Source organism: Onychostoma macrolepis, chromosome 13 (genome assembly GCF_012432095.1).
Source record: "Onychostoma macrolepis isolate SWU-2019 chromosome 13, ASM1243209v1, whole genome shotgun sequence".
NCBI lineage: Eukaryota > Metazoa > Chordata > Actinopteri > Cypriniformes > Cyprinidae > Onychostoma > Onychostoma macrolepis.
The window spans coordinates 30,320,181-30,338,371 of NC_081167.1; the positions used below are offsets into that span (position 1 = coordinate 30,320,181).

At 36.3% G+C, this 18,191-nt stretch overlaps 1 protein-coding gene across 1 annotated transcript; it reads right to left on the reverse strand.

Annotated features, from left to right (window-relative positions):
- Window positions 1–271: 271 nt before the first annotated feature.
- LOC131551762 (interferon-induced, double-stranded RNA-activated protein kinase-like) lies at window positions 272–18,170 on the reverse strand. Its single transcript, XM_058794866.1, has 28 exons — window positions 17,510–18,170; window positions 17,284–17,413; window positions 15,484–15,623; window positions 15,179–15,314; window positions 14,994–15,046; window positions 13,964–14,122; window positions 13,757–13,889; window positions 13,623–13,663; window positions 13,402–13,516; window positions 13,206–13,240; window positions 13,050–13,101; window positions 12,198–12,274; window positions 11,990–12,109; window positions 11,618–11,743; window positions 11,310–11,514; window positions 7,362–7,505; window positions 6,943–7,038; window positions 6,763–6,825; window positions 6,479–6,603; window positions 6,207–6,326; window positions 5,908–6,030; window positions 5,743–5,832; window positions 5,474–5,530; window positions 2,752–2,935; window positions 2,535–2,678; window positions 2,256–2,357; window positions 2,081–2,143; window positions 272–2,000 (listed from the first exon to the last, which is right to left on the reverse strand). Exons 1-28 carry the CDS (start codon window positions 17,620–17,622, stop codon window positions 1,875–1,877), a joined length of 3,072 nt encoding a protein of 1,023 aa, XP_058650849.1. The 5' UTR covers window positions 17,623–18,170; the 3' UTR covers window positions 272–1,874.
- Between the last annotated feature and the right edge of the window lie 21 nt (window positions 18,171–18,191).

The window sequence follows — 18,191 nt, forward strand, 5'->3', positions numbered from 1 at the left end:
AGCGCACTAGTGTTCTCGTTAATGCATCTCTTTCTGACAGAGACAGATCTAGATTCAGTGGTAACAGAGATCAATATATCAAAGAAAATACAGAAGTGATCAGATAGTGCTACATCCTTAATAACAATGGATGAAATGTTTAGACCTCTACTGATGAGTAAATCTAGAGTGTGTCCACGATTGTGTGTGGGTTCATGCACATGCTGGATCAGATCAAAAGTGTTTAAAACAGTAATAATTTCTTTTGCAGTTTTGATTTCTGCATTATCTATGTGAATATTAAAATCCCTGCAATAGTAAAACAGTCAAACTCTGAGGAAATCATTGATAACAGTTCTGTGAACTCTTCAACAAAGGCTGGAGAGTATTTTGGAGGCCTGTAAATAATGATAAACAGAATGCGTGGAGCACCTTTCAGCACAATACCTAGGTATTCAAAAGACAAATACTGACCAAATGACACTTGCTTGCATTGATAAACATCTTTAAATAGAGCAGCTACACCTCCACCTCTCCTAACAGTGCTGCAGACACTTGTAAAGTTAAAGTTAGGAGGGGCTGTTTCATTGAGGACTGTTGCACTGCAGCTGTCTTCAAGTCATGTTTCATTTAGAAACATAAAATCCAGGTTGTTTGTGGTTATTTCCATGAGGAAAGCTTGTTTTGGCTGCGTGGTGTTATCAGTGTCCTTGTGGGATGTCAACCACAAGATGACTCTGAGGCTGACATGAAGTCCTGTGGTCACTCATATTCTGTCCAGGTGTGATAATCATTGACACCCTTCACAAGGAGGGTAAGCCACAAACATTCATTGCCAAAGAAGCTGGCTGTTCACAGAGTGCTGTATCCAAGCATGTTAACAGAAAGTTGAGTGGAAGGAAAAAGTGTGGAAGACAAAGATGCCCAAACAACCGAGAGAACCGCAGCCTTATCAGGATTGTCAAGCAAAATCCATTCAAGAATTTGGGTGAACTTCACAAGGAATGGACTGAGGCTGGGGTCGAGGCATCAAGAGCCACCACACACAGACGTGTCGAGGAATATGGCTACAGTTGTCGTATTCCTCTTGTTAAGCCACTCCTGAACCACAGACAACGTCAGAGGCGTCTTACCTGGGCTAAGCAGAAGAAGAACTGGACTGTTGCCCAGTGGTCCAAAGTCCTCTTTTCACATGAGAGCAAGTTTTGTATTTCATTTGTATTTCAAGTAGGCTATCCATATTATGACAAAATATTTTAATAAGACTGAATTTGTATTTAACCTGATCACGTTTAATAAAAAGACATTTTACGTTTACTTATGCCACATGATGATTATACAGTGAGCAAAGAACATTTACATTATCAAAGAATATAACGGAATTCAGTCTAGCATGAGTGTATGCACTCTACAAAAAGCTATAAACTGTAATCAGTGATGTTATCTGCAGTGTAAATGATGAATTAATCTCTTACATCGCATGTACATCTGCACTTTCTTGTTTCTGATGAGAGAATTCGAGAGCGCACTGAACAAAACTGACCGAATCGCTCTCGCGGTACTCTGATGTCAGACGCTGATCATCTGCGCGGTGCTGTTCCAAGTCCAACACACCGATGGACCTCTTTTGGAATTACAAAGCGCTAATTTCTCCCCACCACCTCTTAGGAAAAATAAAATAATTAAATAAAAATCGTTTCTGAGGTACACCAATCGATTTTTAAATCGTTTTAAAAAGAATTGCGATAGTTAGGTGAATCGATTTTTTTTTTCCCCCAACCCTAGAAATCATCAAAACAGAAACGTTGGTTCACCCGTCAGTTGAACTTTGTGGTAATTCATTATTTTGAAAGGACCCAATCAAACTGCTGAGACAGTTTCCATACAGAAAAATCTCAGACGGTTTTCTGGCTTAACAGATCCTGTTCCAGAGAGAAAAACGTCTCAAGAATTTCTTTTATTTCTCTTGCATGTGGTCTGTGCTCTGGTGAATACGACAGCATCTTCATGATGAATGTACTCTGAAAAAGAAGCATAATAAAGTTTTAGGCTAAACTCAGTCAAATCAATATTTATCTGAAGGTAAAATCAAGTTCCTTACCGCAGTCGAATAACTCTGACTGAAACCTTTTGGAAACCTTTGATTTTTCAGGTGTTTCCACAGCTGCAATGGCAAGACAGAAAGAGTAAATGAATTAAAGATACATTTTTTTGTAAATATCTGTAAAGACCGTGAATACAGTCACTACTGATGACTATCATCAAATACTACTGACCTCCACTCTCTCCATACCAGTAGACATTTCCCAGAGCATCTCAAACCATATTAGTCCAAGGGGAAAAATATCAGTTTTTTCATCATAAGTCCTCTCATTTTCCTGAAGTGAACAATGTTATTTGTTTTATTAGTATTTATTTTCTTATTCCTTTGCAAATACAATACACAAAATACATTTTTATAAATCTAACTGTAAAATATAAAATTGTAAATGTGGTTCTTGGGTCATTTATGAGCATAAAGGACCCTAAGCTGTAAAGCAATAAAAATGTGTCACCTGTTCAGGACTCATATAACTGTTATACACACTTCCTCTGTTTGATCTCTCTGTAAGGTCACCATTTTGATCGGTCTGAGCTGCCACCAGCCCAAAGTCTCCGATCTTCACTTTGCCATCAGCACCGAACAGTATGTTATCAGGCTAAAAGGAAAGCACACATGGGTAAATATCAGGAAAAGGCATAACCATTCTCCCAGTTAATATAATGAAATACCTTTAAATCTCTGTGGATGAGATTGTTTGCATGGATGAATTCCACTCCAGTGATAATTTCATAAAATATTTGATGGATTTCCACTGTGGTTCTCTCTTTTTTCAGATAATTTCTTGTCTGTATCCAATCAGTCAGTGTTCCTCCCTCACAGAACTCCATCTGAATAAATAAATATGTCCTGCTGCTGAAACAGAGAGAGAGAGAAAGAACAGGCATGACCCATGGATGAATATTTAACATTGTGAGGTATTGTCTTAAAAGATACACTTATATTTTTTGCACCAAATCATTCATAATTTATTTTTAAATAGCGATATTCCACTCTTTCATCTGGCCCTTAAAGGGTTAGTTCATCCCAAAATGAAAATTTATGTCATTAATTACTCACCCTCATGTCGTTCCAAACACGTAAGACCTTCATTCATCTTCGAAACACAAATTAAGATATTTTTGATGCATTCTGATGGCTGTCTGACCCTCCCATAGACAGCAATGTAATGAACACGATCAAGGTCCAGAAACATAGCAAGGAGATCGGTAAAATAATCCATGTGACATCAGGGGTTCAACCATAATTTTACGAAGCTATGAGAATACTTTTTGTACGCAAAGAAAACAAAAATAATGACGACTTTATTCAACAATTCGTCTCCTCCGCGTTACCTTAGCGCCATTTTGGAGAGTATCCACTGAACGCAAACAATGTATGCTATTCTGTCAGCTGCGCCACACTGCGCAAACAATGTAGTTAAAATATTTCATATTCAAAGATGCAAATTTAGTACTGAAGAAGTTATATGCGTTTCTTAGAACGAATTCAAGAAGGATATATGTCAAGCGAGCCTGTGCTTATGTTAACTTTACTCTGTGCTTATATTTAAGCTACACAGTATTACACCATATTTTAGATTTGAAACATTTAACATGTGTACAGTATTATTTAAATAATATGAATCATGTGTTATATTCAGTGCCGATCCTAGACTTCTGGGGGCCCTACGTAAAACAGGAACACTACAGGAACACACGTGACAATTATAATCAACAAAGTGCACACGATGTAAAAAAAAAAAAAGCTTCATTAACTGACAACTTCAGTGATTTTAAAGGGAGCATTCTTTACTCGCTTTCATACAATGTGAGTAAAAAAATAAATAAATAAATAACAAAAATTCCAGCCACATTTAAATGCAGGTGTGTATCCTATTTGTTAAATTTTAGTGCAAGATTTGCACGGCACGCATGATGCTGAGTGCGACGCGCAAGAGATGCTTTATATTCATTACAAATCTTGTTTGGTTTTATTTTGTATCATTGCATGTAAAAAATAATTCACTTTGTAATGCATATGCAAAATGTGAAACTGCAATCTTATTCGCAGTCTATAGCATTTTATAATTATTTGTACAATAATATTTAACTTAAAGATAAACCAACTTCCCTTTTCCATTGCGTGTTTGTGCACGCAAGACAGATGCACTCTTCATTCATTTCACTTCACAATAATAAAAATAACAGTGGCATCATGCAGATAATTCTTGTGTTTATTATAGTGCAAGGTAGCCTGTTCAAATGCTTATCTTATATAGGCCTAATATATATATATATATACACTTATTTATTTTTTTTCATAATGAACTAGACTGCCAGTGCCGCTGCTTTTTGATGCTGCTTTTGATGAATAGCCTACAGCAAAACTGATTTATAGCACCGATGATAGGCACCGTTTATTTTTCAACCTCACATAAAATTATTAAATGGAACAAAAACACATTTTTCCTGTAATAATGACTTTTTAAATGTCGTTTCTTAAATATGAACCGAAGTGCGATCATACAGTATTAACGTCTTATTGTCCTTATTAGCCCTTCATGGATTCAGTCTTACACTTAGTCTTATCTGTATGAGCAAAAATGGTAGCGTACTTAAAGTTCAACAAAGTCGTCATTTTTGTTTTCTTTGCATACAAAAAGTATTCTCGTAGCTTTACGGTTGAACCCCTGATGTCACATGGACTATTTTACCGATGTCTTTGCTATGTTTCTGGACCTGGGAACATTTCAGTTGCGTTGCTGTCTATGGAGGGTCTGAGAGCTCTCGGATTTAATCAAAAATATCTTAATTTGTGTCCCGAAGATGAATGAAGGTCTTACGGGTTTGGAACGACACGAGGGCGAGTAATTAGTGACAGCATTTTCATTTTGGGGTGAACTAACCCTTTAACATTAAATAAGGTTATAATGTAATCAAACCATCTGCAACTTTAAGGCACATTACAGTATATTTTAGTTGTAATTGTATATACATCTTAGATTTATGCTACCAAAATTATAGAAATTTTGTGATATTGCATCCATGATAATGAATTTAAATATTGCTCTTTGCTGTGAATATATGCACGAGTAACAGCATTTACTCAGGGTTTGTGTCTGGTTTAACTGTTTAAACTGCTCCCTTCAATAACGACTATTTCATCACATTATGACAGATTCATAAACCAAATCTTGACATGTGCCACTCTGTTCAGACCAGACACAAAATAAACAGGGATCTTTTTCAAAATAAATCTCAACTTGTTTCTAATAATGTTACTCTTCAGAAGGAAACGCAGAGCGCCTTTTTGGACAGATTTGAAAGTCACAGTAAAATGAAATCTGTTACTTCAATAGATCAAGGAAAATGCAGTTGTTGTGTCAAATTTCAATCAAACAAATAAACTCACTGATTTGAACTGTCGGTTCTGTTGTTTCTTGAGGACTCCGCAGCAGCGGATGCTGATCTGAGAACAGACACAATTACATTTACATTCATGCATTTGGCAGATACTTTTAACCAAAGAGACTTAAAGTACATCTTGAAGTAAATTAAGCTACATTTTATCAGTAGATGCATTCTGGCAATCAAACCCCTGACCAGTTGAGCTAACACTGTATTACTAGTTTACCCTATAAAGACTAAACAAGTGTCTCATAAGAAGAATGCTGGACATACTCGGTCACACCCAGACTTTCCACTCCTGATGTGTCACTGTCACCATCTTCATCATCTTCGTCAACTTCATCTGATGAAGAACCTGGTGTGCTGAACATAAAACACATAAACATGACTATTGAGAAGCAGTGAATGTTTTATCAAAAGCGCTGGAGACTTGCTTACTCGGACACTTGGTTTCTTCCTTGGTTTGACGTCCAGTTGTCAGAATCTGGCCAGCATGTGATGTACCGCACTATGTTTGGGTGATCTAGCCGGGCCAGTGTCTTCACCTCAGAATCAGCTTTTCTGTTTTAAATCAATGAATAAAAATAAATCAAAAAGTATTGAATTAATAAATAAAGAAATACATGAAATAAATAAGGAATGAATGAACAAATTAAATAAACACTATAAATCAATAAAAATAATGAATGAATGAGTACAATGAATGAATAAATAAATTATGACTTGTATAAACTTACCCGGTTAAGATAACCCTCTTTACAGCATAGATCTTGTCATCATATTTATGTTTTACTTTATAAACGCAGCCATAGCCTCCTTCACCAAGTTTTGCAATCACATCAAAACTATCAGACAATCTATAGATGATACATACATGTCAAAAAGCAATAAAATCATTATGCATTATCCTATAACAAAACATTAATTTAAACCATTTCTCTGTTATATCTGAATTAATTAAACAAGATATTTCTGGTGGAAAGAAACCTGTCATGTTGAGTATGCTTACCCTGAAATTAAGTCACTGGGATCACCTTTCAGCATGGCTGAATATCGGTCCATCTCTCTGATCAGCTCTGAGGCGTCTGGTCTCTCTGCAGGACTGGGACTCAGCATTCGATCTATGAGCTTGTGCTGTTTCACCAGCCGTGAAAAATGAGACCACATGTTAGATGTTAGGTTGTCGTCGAGTAAGTGAGCATAAATTAATTGATAATTCCAGCATACATTAGCACTTGCACTTAAGAAAAGCATGCTCAATTTCAACATCTTCAATCATGAAATTACACTCACCTCAAAGCTGAATTTCCCGGAGAACTGTGGTGGAAAATTCCTAACTCTTATGTTTTCCCAAATCTAAACGTCACAAATAAAGTAAAACAATCATTTCATTATTTATAACAATTTGCATACTTGAAGTTCAGACACAAAATTAATACATGGATTGTATTATTAAATAAAGATGAACCAAACCTTTTTAGACACTTTGACAAGTTTCCAGATGAGTTCAAAGTATATGAGACCCAAAGCATATATATCCACCTTTTTGTCATGGGATGTGTGAGCCACCTAAACATTTGGTTTAGAACAATGAAAATTTAACTTTTGATTGAATCATTGCAATCAACATGAAATCAAAATATGCTTTTGGTAATGCACATTCTTAATCTCTTTGTGCATGATTTCTTGACCTGACAACATAAATCCCTCCCCACTAACCAGCTGGCATGTAACGACTTTTCACAATCTATTCCCAATTGATAAAATCAAGTTCTCTTCTACATTTTTCATTGAATAAACATTCATTTTTACTTGGAAAATCATAACATTACAGTTAAGTAAAATGATTTGTGAATAGTAAGTCATATTCTAATGCATGTCTCCTGACTGACCTGCTCTGGGCTCATGTAAATACGGGTTCCTGTCCCTTTAGTCCGTTCCAGCAGTTGCCTGTCATTGTCATTTTCTGCTGCAGTCACGAGGCCAAAGTCTCCAACCTTTACTCTTCCCTCGCCGCTGAACATTATGTTCAGAGGCTGAAATAAAAAGTGATTATTTTCGTTACTTGAAATAAAATGGACATGGGCATGGACATGCAACCCCCCCAACACACACTTTTTATAAAAAGTAAATTCATCCCCTACACTTTTTCGAGGCAAGTGTGCTCATGTAGAGGTAGCAAGGACCAGTGTGAATAAATCTAGGTTTAAATGCAAAGTAATTTCCAGGTAATAAATAAAATATACAAATAATGCAGTGCTAAATGACATAACATTTATTATAGTATAACTATTCTGCCTTATTATGTGTCATAAAACTGTCATTAGGAAAATATAGGAAAAATATGAAAGAATACAAATTATTGGTTATTGTACAGTATTGTATTTGATTTCTTAATTTAAAAAAAAAAAAAAAAAAAAAAAAAATTTTTAGCTTAACTTTTCTAATTATCATTTTTAAATTCAACTTGAAGTACCAAAATTAAAAACTGTAATAAAATTTGTAATTCCTATATAGGCATATTAAAAAAAAATAACAGAAGCACACAAAAATGACTCAACTTTAAAGTAAATATTAAAATAAAAATGGAAAAAAACTAAAATATTAATAAAGCTATAATAGTACATCTTACTAAAATAACACATTCAGATTTACTCTCTTTATTTGAAAATATTGCAGAAGATATTAATTTTGCAGTACATGCAGCATTTAATGTCATGCGCAATGTTCCCTCTATTTTTTTAGGATAATTTACAATGGCAACAAGGAGTTTTACGACCTGGTGGAAGCTATGGCGAAACATTGTCCCGGATAAGGCTGAATAGCAGACATTAAAGTTGTTGAGGACAGAATATGCATACCTCTGACGTTTGACAGGCAATGCTGCATATAGGACAGATTATATACACTTAAGGTGTGTTACGCAGGGCAGAATTTTTAGTTATTCACTTTTTTTTTTTTTTTTTAATTTGTTTTGTCTTTCACAATTGGTGAGTAGACGACTTTGTTTAAAATTTGTGTTTTATTATGTATTTTATTTATGTATTATTTTAAGGTGTGTGGCATGGGTCATACAGAGGTTTTCCAAGACGGGTTTCACTCGGAACAGGCCTCGCAAGGGTCAATCAAAGATGTTAGATCCTCGTGCTGTGCGTCAGGTGCAGAAGCTGGCTTCAAAAAACAGACGCATGAGTGCTGCCAGCATAGCTTTAGAGGTTGCAGAAGTGGAAGGTCAGCTTTGTCAGTGCTCAGACCATACAGCGCACACTGAAACAAGTCAGTTTGCATGACCGTCGTCTCAGAAGGTAGCCTCTTCTGAAGCTGGCTTACAAGAAAGATAAAAAAAAATAAATGCCTCAATAATGTCAATGCAAAATGCAAAGTCACCTGGTCCTGATGGGTTTCCGAGCGAGTTCTATAAAAAATGTAAGAATGAATTATCTCCACTATTATCAAACGTATTTGAGGAATCTTTTTCTTCTGGTACTCAAGCAGTCATATCACTTTGGACAGTAAAATCCTGGCTAAAATGTTAGCTCTTAGGTTAGAAAATGTTCTGCCTTCTATAATATCCAATGACCAAAATGGATTTATTAAAAATCGACAATTGTTCTTTAATATATGTCGGCTCTTAAATATTCTTTACGATCCCACTCCATCTAGTGTTTCTGAGGCATTACTATCACTCGATGCTGAGAAAGCATTTGACCGGGTGTAGTGGGACTTTCTTTTTTATGTTTTGGGAAAATTTGGGTTTTGCTTGGATTAAAGTTCTTTATACTTCACCAGTACAAAAAATATCTTATCTACTTTTTTTTTCTCTACAACGTGGTACGAGACAGGGTTGTCCTTTGTCTCCTCTTTTGTTTGCGTTGGTAATTGAACCCCTAGCCTTTATGCAAGAGGAGTACCATTAAAGGAATATATAGAGGAGATATTGAACAAAGTTTCTCTTTATGTAGACGATATGCTTGTGTACTTGACTCATCCACTCACAAGCTTACCAGCTCTGACTGAACTGTTAAACGACTTTGGCAAAATTTCTGGATATAAAATTAATATGCAGAAAAGTGAGCTCATTCCCATAAATTTTACATCACATTCAATACTATCTAATTCTTTTCCAGTGGCTCATCGCCTTTGACTGTTTCTGGGCCTCCAGAAACTTCTCAGAAAATGAGCCCACACCCTCACCAAACAGGCCGAGCAGAGATATGGGTGCGTCCAACAGCTGAGCCTTCTGCGACTCCCTCATGTCAGTCGACGTGAGCCTAAGATGCCGCTGCAGCGTGACGAGACAGCCCATACAGCAGCCGATTCCCTGGGTCGTCTTCTTCGTGGCTCTGAGCGCCATGTCAGTGGCCAAACGCAACTTTTTGAAGGCGGCAGAGTCCGGCCCCTCCTCATCCAACGCTTGCAGCATTTTGGCTTGAAAAGTCTGGAGAACAGCCATAGTGTGGATCGGAGACGATGCTTGGCCGGCTGCCATATAAGCCTTATCTGCGATGTGGCTCGTGGTGTGGCACGGCTTCGACGGAAGCGATGGCGCAGATTTCCACCCACGTGTGGACGGACAAAGATGTGCTGCAACTGCTTAATCGACGGGCGGCGGCTTAGTGTAACCCCAGCAGTCGGCTCTGTCAAGACCCAAATCCTGTACAGCTTCAGACAGGATCTTCACCAACTCTTCATCAATCTGAGCCGGGGGCTCGCGAACCTCGCTGTGGGAGGCCTCCGATTCCATGCAGGCCGACCAGTCACCTGAGCCAGAGGCTGCAGTCGACATTGCGTTGTCTTCCACTTCATCCTCTGCCACACCAAATGAGACCAGGTCCCAAGGGGCGGAGGCTGGGCTCGGTGTAAGAAACAGGTGGCTCTCTTGAGCGATGAGCATGCAGGAACTGAGTCAACGTGTTCATCAGAGAGGCCTACTGCACGTGGCACAAGGAATTAGCCAGCGCGCAGTTCAGGATCACTGAAAAGTGGCACGGAGGGTTTTGACTGTCATCTCTTCACAGGCGGGACAGTCAGGCCCATCCAGCATGGCCTCTGCATGGGCTTGGCCCAGACAGAAGAGACACACGTGTCATGTGCGTCAGGGAGCTCAATCAGGCCCCCGCATGCACTTAGGCGTCCTCTTAGGGTGTTGTCAACAGCGAGAAGAAAATAGCGATGAGTAGAAGTCTTCGATGCTTGCTTCGTGAAGGAGAAAGATTCTGAGGTAATGACGCGGAGCGCCGACCTATATAGCGAGTGGCTCCACACCTTGCTCGAGCACTTGAGCGTCATTGGCTGGTAAAATTTACCGACGCGATGCAATCAGGCTTCAGTATTTGGGAGGAGGGGGATAACCCCAAGCGTAAGCTACGCAGTGTCGAGAGACCGAACTTGATAGGGAACTAGTGAAACTGGATTCGGACACGCTCTAAGTGCACCTACACCGTGCGCTTTAGATCATGCAATTAGACCCCATGACTTTATGAATTTAAGACTTTCTGCTCCAATTTAAGACATTTTTAGGCTGTAATATGTGAAAGGGTAAAGAATTCCGATAGCAAACAGGATGGAGAATTGTCATTCAATTTTGAATTTAGGGATGTGTGAATTAGCCATAAATAAAAACATACACACAAATGGCAAAATTTCCAGACATATGTTAATAATGTTTAAAATGAAATCTATCTGCAGAAAAATAAATGATGTTTCATTATATTTAAATGACAGGAAGAGGAATTCAGTTAATGAATACAGTCAGGCAACAGAGGAATTTCACAGAATTAAAAGGGAGCCAACTGTTAATTGTGTCTGAGCATGAAAACTCATTTTAGTGAGCAGCCCACCTTCAGGTCTCTGTGGATCAAGCCCTCTTTGTGAATGTACTCCACGGCATTCAGCACCTGCCTGTTGATCTGTGCTGCATCCGTCCTCCTCGCTGGATAATCAACATTTGAAGAGTTATTTTTATCAATCCAGGCACGAAGCGTGTCTCCCTCACAAAGCTCCATCTGAATGTAGAGGTACTTTGTTCCCGGGTCACTGCCAGAACTAAAGCCAACAGACAGAGACACCAGCACAAATATACATGTTACAGCTGGTTGAAGATAGAGACTGCAGTTTGTTTCAGAAGGAGTTGTTTTTGGTGAATTACTCTGAGTGGCTGGAGCTCTCTGAAGAATCGTGTCTGTACGATGTGTCCTCGACCCAACATGTGTAGTAGCGGACGATGTTGGCGTTATTAAACTTAGCCAAAGCACCGACCTCACGACGAGCTTTTCTAGGGAAATACAGTAAATGTTACAGTGTATTAGGTACATTGCTGTATATTTTGTTTTAAAACCTAGTTAGCTGCTGGCCTAGATAACTTTTTTGGACATCACAGCCTTTACAGTGGTTGTGTGCCTATCTAAAATGGCTAGTATTGGGATGATGTAACCTATATGCCACACATCAAGTTTTTGCAACTATCAAATTACATTAATTATTTAAAGACAAAGACGATACAACAACTTCACTGACTTACTTTGTACTCTTCACTATCTTCACAGCATAATACGTGTTCTCAAGTATTCGTCTTGCCTTGAAAACACGGCCGAAGCCACCTTTGCCAATTGGATTTATTGAGTCAAAGTCTTCTAAAAACCTACAAAAATGAACATAACAGCTTCAAAACAATGGATTTCTAAAGGAAAAAATGCTGACTGACACAAAGTAAGCAGGTTATGATTTACCTTGACTTTGTAGCTTGGTTTGAAGTTTGACCTCCAGATGGCTTTGCTGGCTTTTGTACATTCATGTTAGGACCAATCTGTGGAAAGTATTGGAAGAAGAAAATACTAGAAAAAAAGTAAAGAACATTTTTTTTTCTTGCCTTTGGAGAATTTTGAAACTGGTTTTATAAAAACATACTATTTATATTTTATATACAACTTTGCCAATTTCTGCCAGATAAGAAAAAAAAAGCTTTGATAAATCCTAATAATGATATAAAAAGGTCATAATTATGAGATAAAAAGTCAATAATTTTATATTAAAAGTTTACAATTATGATATAAAAAGGCATAAATATGAGAGGTGTATATTATGGTATTAAAAAAAAAAAATCAATATTATGAGACAAATTTATGGCGAAAAAGGCAAAATTATGACATGAAAAATCATGCTTATAGGTTATTTTTATGTCATAATTTTACCTTTTTCGCCATAAATTTGTCTCATAATATTGATTTTTTTTTTTTATCTAATGCTTATAAATTTTTATCTTGATCATTTTGATTTACCATTTTCTTCTTATGTAGTGGAAATTAGCTTTCATACCCGTTGAACTGGCCTCATTTTACAAAATTGTTTTGCATTTATCTATTAATTTTGCAAACATTACTTTAGGGAGGATACTCATAAAGTAAAACATACATGTCCCAAACTTCACATGCGTATATATTTTCAGTCTTACTTTCTTTGTATTTTTCATTTGTCACAGAAAATGCAACTCATTTCAAAGATAACTTCATTTTATTTTACTTGACAGTTCAGCTAATACTGTTTTGTACTCATTTACTTCGCCATTATTGGCAAAACAATACCTCTCTACACCCGGCCAGGCCATTTGGTGACAGATGAAAATTTGGTGCTAATCTAAAAGAAAAAAATGTAGCATGTTATTTTATGTCATTAATGACTTAAAAAAAATTATACACATAAAAACAAAATCAAAATATTTAACAACTGTAAAAGCTTACTTTTTTTTCGGCTTCACATCCAGTAGACTCACACTCTGCAACACAGATTGACTTCATAAGTTTTTCAAATATATATAATACACTGAAATGTGTTTGTTTTATGAATTGGATAGCCTCTAATATATTAGTGTGTAAAATATGTGAATATTTCAAAAAAAAAAAGGCAAATGCTACCAATAACTCAGACTGGACTTACAGGACTTATGGCCATAGGAGAACTGACAGCAGATGAGTCTTTGAAGACAATGGAAGAACTTGAGCTGGGAGTTTCAGACGAGCTTTTTGAGGAGTGCTGTGCATCCTGAGATTTACTATGAAACAGATAAACAATAAACTACAACATCTCTTTATATTATTATATGCACATAATATATACTTATAAGAAGATGCATTGTTATTTTGTTCATTGAAACTTACGATGTCTCTTGAGTTTGTAAAGAGCTGTCATCTTCAGAACTCTGTTAATTCAAAACATGCACATGCATTAATAAACATGATATCATTAACATATAGACTTATAAAAATATATCTGTATTTCTGAAGTGTCTTGCCTGTGTGGTCCATCCAGATTGCTCACTAATCTCGCTCCAAGCGCGCTGAGCAGCATGTTGCTTTGCCTCTTTTGAGCTCTTTCCTTGTCCTTCAGGGTATTCCTTCCCGTCTATGACAACTTTATATACAAACCTGAAAAAGAACATTTCAGTTTTTCATTTTCAGCTCTAACAAATCTGCAGAGTTAAGGCCTGTTCAAGACTTACTCAGGATTGTGAGGAGGGCCTCGTTTCTCCACTAATTTGAAATCATGTGCACGTTTACGTTTCTGGCTGTAGTCATTGAGACGTGCTATGTAGTTGCTGTCAGGCGTGGAGCTTCGAGATTCATCAACAAAACTCAAACTGGCACGGTCCAGGCTAGCACTTAAATAAAGGACAAGAAGTCAAAATTAACAGCACAATAGAGAGTACAGGAATTAAAGGAATAGTTCAGCCAAAAATGAAAATCAGCTTAAAACGTCCTCACCCTCAGGACATCAGAGATGTAGATGAGTTTGTTTCTTCATCAGATTTGGAGAAATGTAGCGTTGCATCACTTCATCAGCAATGGATGCTCTGCAGTGAATGGATGCCGTCAGAATAAGAGTCCAAACAGCTGATAAAAACACCACAATAATCCACACCACTCCAGTCCATCAGTTAACATCTGGAGAAGACAAAAGCTGCGTGTTTGTAAGAAACAAATTCATCAAGACGTTTTTAACTTCAAACCATTGCTTCCTGCTAAAATATGAGTCCATAATCCATAATAAAGCTACTCAAGTGAAAAAATGGTCTGGTCTGAATCAGGAGAGAAATCTGCACAGATCAAGCACTGTTTACAAGCCAAAACAGCTCTAAACAAATATGTGACTGATTTTGATGTGAGAGACAACAGGAGGTGCTTTTTCACTGGAGGAAGTGTTATTATGGACTCGTATTTTAGCCATAAGCAACGGTCTGAAGTTAAAAACGTCTTGATGATGGATTTATTTCATCTTTTGTCTTCTCCAGATGTTAACTGATGGACTGGAGTGGTGTGGATTATTGTGATGTGTTTATCAGCTGTTTGGACTCTCATTCTGACGGCACCCATTCACTGCAGAGCATCCATTGCTGAGACACTGATGCAATGCTACATTTCTCCAAATCTGATGAAGAAACAAACTCATCCTAATCTTGGATGACATAAAGGGTGAGCACAATTTGAAATATAAGTCAATTACTATCAGTCATGATGTTGTTTATCATTTACCTACGAGACGCAACCTCTGACCTCTGTGTTCGATTGCTGTTGTCATTGAAGACCTTAAATAATAATAAGTTTTATTTATATAGCGCTGTTCCAGAGCTCAAATGCCAAACAAAAAAAGTCAAACAAACAAACAAACAAAAAACAAATTAGAGCATTAGAAAGTCCAAGTAGATAAATGCTGTCACCTCTACATCTTGTGTTTTGAGCAGCTCTTCATAAACACATTTTGCCGCTGCTTCTTTAGCATCTTTCTTATTTTTTCCATAAGCCTCAGGAAACTCTCGATCACCACAAACATACTTACAAACATAAGTACACAATCTGCAAAAGAGATAAGAGAGAATTAAGTGTTATTTCTTGCTAGAGGCTGGAATTGTTTTTCACAAATTGTGCACATTTTAATTTAAAAGGTACTCTACTTTTCTGTCTTTTCTCAGCAGGACACTGTGAATCAGAAGAACAGCATGTGTGCAAATGTTTAAATACTCACTGAGTGGCATTTCCTGGATTTTTGGACTCGCGAGCCTTGAATGATAACTTGTTCTTCATTGAATATTCATTGAGCCAGCAAACATAATTCCTCTGAGATACAGTCACATTGTTGGGAGTGTTTTGAACAGATGATGTTGTCTGCAGTTAAAGACATATACAGTATATTAATTTTAAATAAATGATCCAGAATCTAGAACATAATTATTATAACAATATAAATATGAAATTTGGTAACACTTTACAATAAGGGCCCATTAGTAATGCATTAATTAACAGTGAGCAATACTTTTGTTACAGTATTTATTAATGTTCATTAACGTTAGGTAATAAAACTATTCGTTGTTTGTTCATATTAAAAATGAAAGGAAAGGAAGTGACGTGTGGCCAAGTGTGGTGTCCCATACTCGGAATTTGTGCTCTGCATTTCACCCATCCACACACACACACACACACACACACACACACACACACACACACACACACACACACACACACACACACACACACACACACACACACACACCGTGGACACACACACCTGGAACCTTCGGGTTGCAAGTCCGACTCTCTATCAATAAGGCCACGACTGCCCCCAATTATTAGCTCAACTCATTAAATAATATTAACAGATACAAAATTTGATTTAATAATGTATTAAATGTTGAAATTAACACTAACTAAGATTAATAAATACTTTAGAAGTGTTTCCATTGTTAGAACAGCTGCATTATCATAAAAAAAAAAAAAAAAATAATAATAATAATAATATATATATATATATATATATATATATATAGTGTATAATAATAACATCATATTTAATTATATGTATTTCTTATAGAGAGCACTCACAAAAATATTATATATAGCATTTATAGGTTTTCAAAATATTTTAATTAAAAATATTCCAAAACTTATCAATGCTTTATAATATTAAATATTATGTGTGTGTGTGCATTATTATACATAATACTATATATGTATATAACATGTATTTTATAATATTTTGTATAATAAACATAATATTTAATATTATACATGCAGTTTTATATAAAGCACTCACAATATATAAGAAAATATATAAGTGAATATATAAGTGCTGGGCAACGATTTTTTATTTTATCGTGATTAATCTGTCATTATGCACAAAATTCAATAATGAATTAAAAGTAGTATATTGTGCACTTTTTCATTTAAACGTACTGCTATATGAACAAAGTGCAATAATATTTGGTTTACAAACACTAAACAAATAAGGTGCTTTTTATATATATATAAATATAAATATATATATATATATATATATATATATATATATGTGTGTGTGTGTGTGTGTGTGTGTGTTTGTATGTATATATGTGTGTGTGTGTGTGTGTTTTGTGACAAATGAGGACATAAATTTGTATAATGACAAGGGTATGACAGCTATTACAAGGAGAAGTTAACTTTTCAGGACATTACCCCATGTCCCCACTTTTCAAAACACTTATAAATCACACAGAATGGAGTGTATTGAAAATCTGAAATAGCAGAAAGTTTCCTGTAAGAGGTAGGTTTAGGTGTAGGGTTGGTGTAGGACAATAGCACATACAGTTTGTACAGTATAAAAACCATTATGCCTATGGGATGAACCCACTTTTCACAAAAACAAACGTGTGTGTGTACATATATAAGTGAAAATATGTATTATATAGAATATCAATATTTTGAAAAGCTACACACACACACAAAGTGTGTAAATAACAGTGTAAATAATTTTTTTTTTTTTATATATATATATTTAATTATTTGTACTTACAGGTTCAGTATTTTGAGTGTTTTTTATGCCATTAAGGGCGTTCTCGGCAGCATTTTGTTTTGCCTCTTTCTTGGATTTCCCAGTGCCCTCAGGATACCGCTGTCCATTAATAATAGCCCTCATAGTGAACCTGATAACACACTTTTGATTAGAAACAATCAATTCTTTGTGTCACTTGCACAGACAGCTCAGTTCACAGCACGTATAATGAATGTTAGCTCCATACGTCTTGTTGTGGCTCGGTCCATCTGTGGATCCCTCCTCATACTCCACGGTGCACTGAGTCTTCTGCTGATACTCGTTCAGCTGAGAAATATAGTTTCCTGACAGAGACTCCATTGCAGTTAAAAGAAGATCTAAAATAACAGCCAGTGACAGAAGTTCACCGAGTGTTTACGCTGATCAGCACGTGAGCGCCACGCAGAGCCTTAATCAAATTAACACGGTATTAACAGCGTCAGTTCACACCGACATCGATCACAGACACAAGTTCACTTTCATTTCTTCACATCATTTGGATCAATAAGTTTCGATTTCCGGAATCCAACGTCATCGCCAAACATTGTATTGACCAATCAAAGCCCAAGCGTGATGCTAGGCCACACCCACCTAAAACTTTTAACTTTAGGAGACGAAGAACAATTACATAAATTTATTTTCAACTACATATGTTAGTTTTGTTTCTGTAAATTTGAAATCTGGCAATAAATAGACAGATAAAGCAACAAAATATCATTCGTTTAATCTAAATGCTTAAAACTACGCTATAAATATCAAATATTACTATAAAACCACAAGAAAATGTTGAGATGTTATGTACAAAATCATTTTTTGAACCTTTATATTTGTTTTAGGCTAATTGGGAAAATAATGAATTTTTGGTCATCTACAAATACACAGTGTTTTCA

Coding starts and splice junctions, on each gene's coding strand:
- LOC131551762 (XM_058794866.1), bottom strand. CDS start 17,622: ATGGAGTCTCTGTCAGGAAACTATATTTCTCAGCTGAACGAGTATCAG. Junction 15,624..17,283: donor ACACTCAAAATACTGAACCT/GTAAGTACAAAT, acceptor CTTTAACTGCAG/ACAACATCATCTGTTCAAAA. Junction 13,241..13,401: donor CTCCTATGGCCATAAGTCCT/GTAAGTCCAGTC, acceptor TCTGTGTTGCAG/AGTGTGAGTCTACTGGATGT.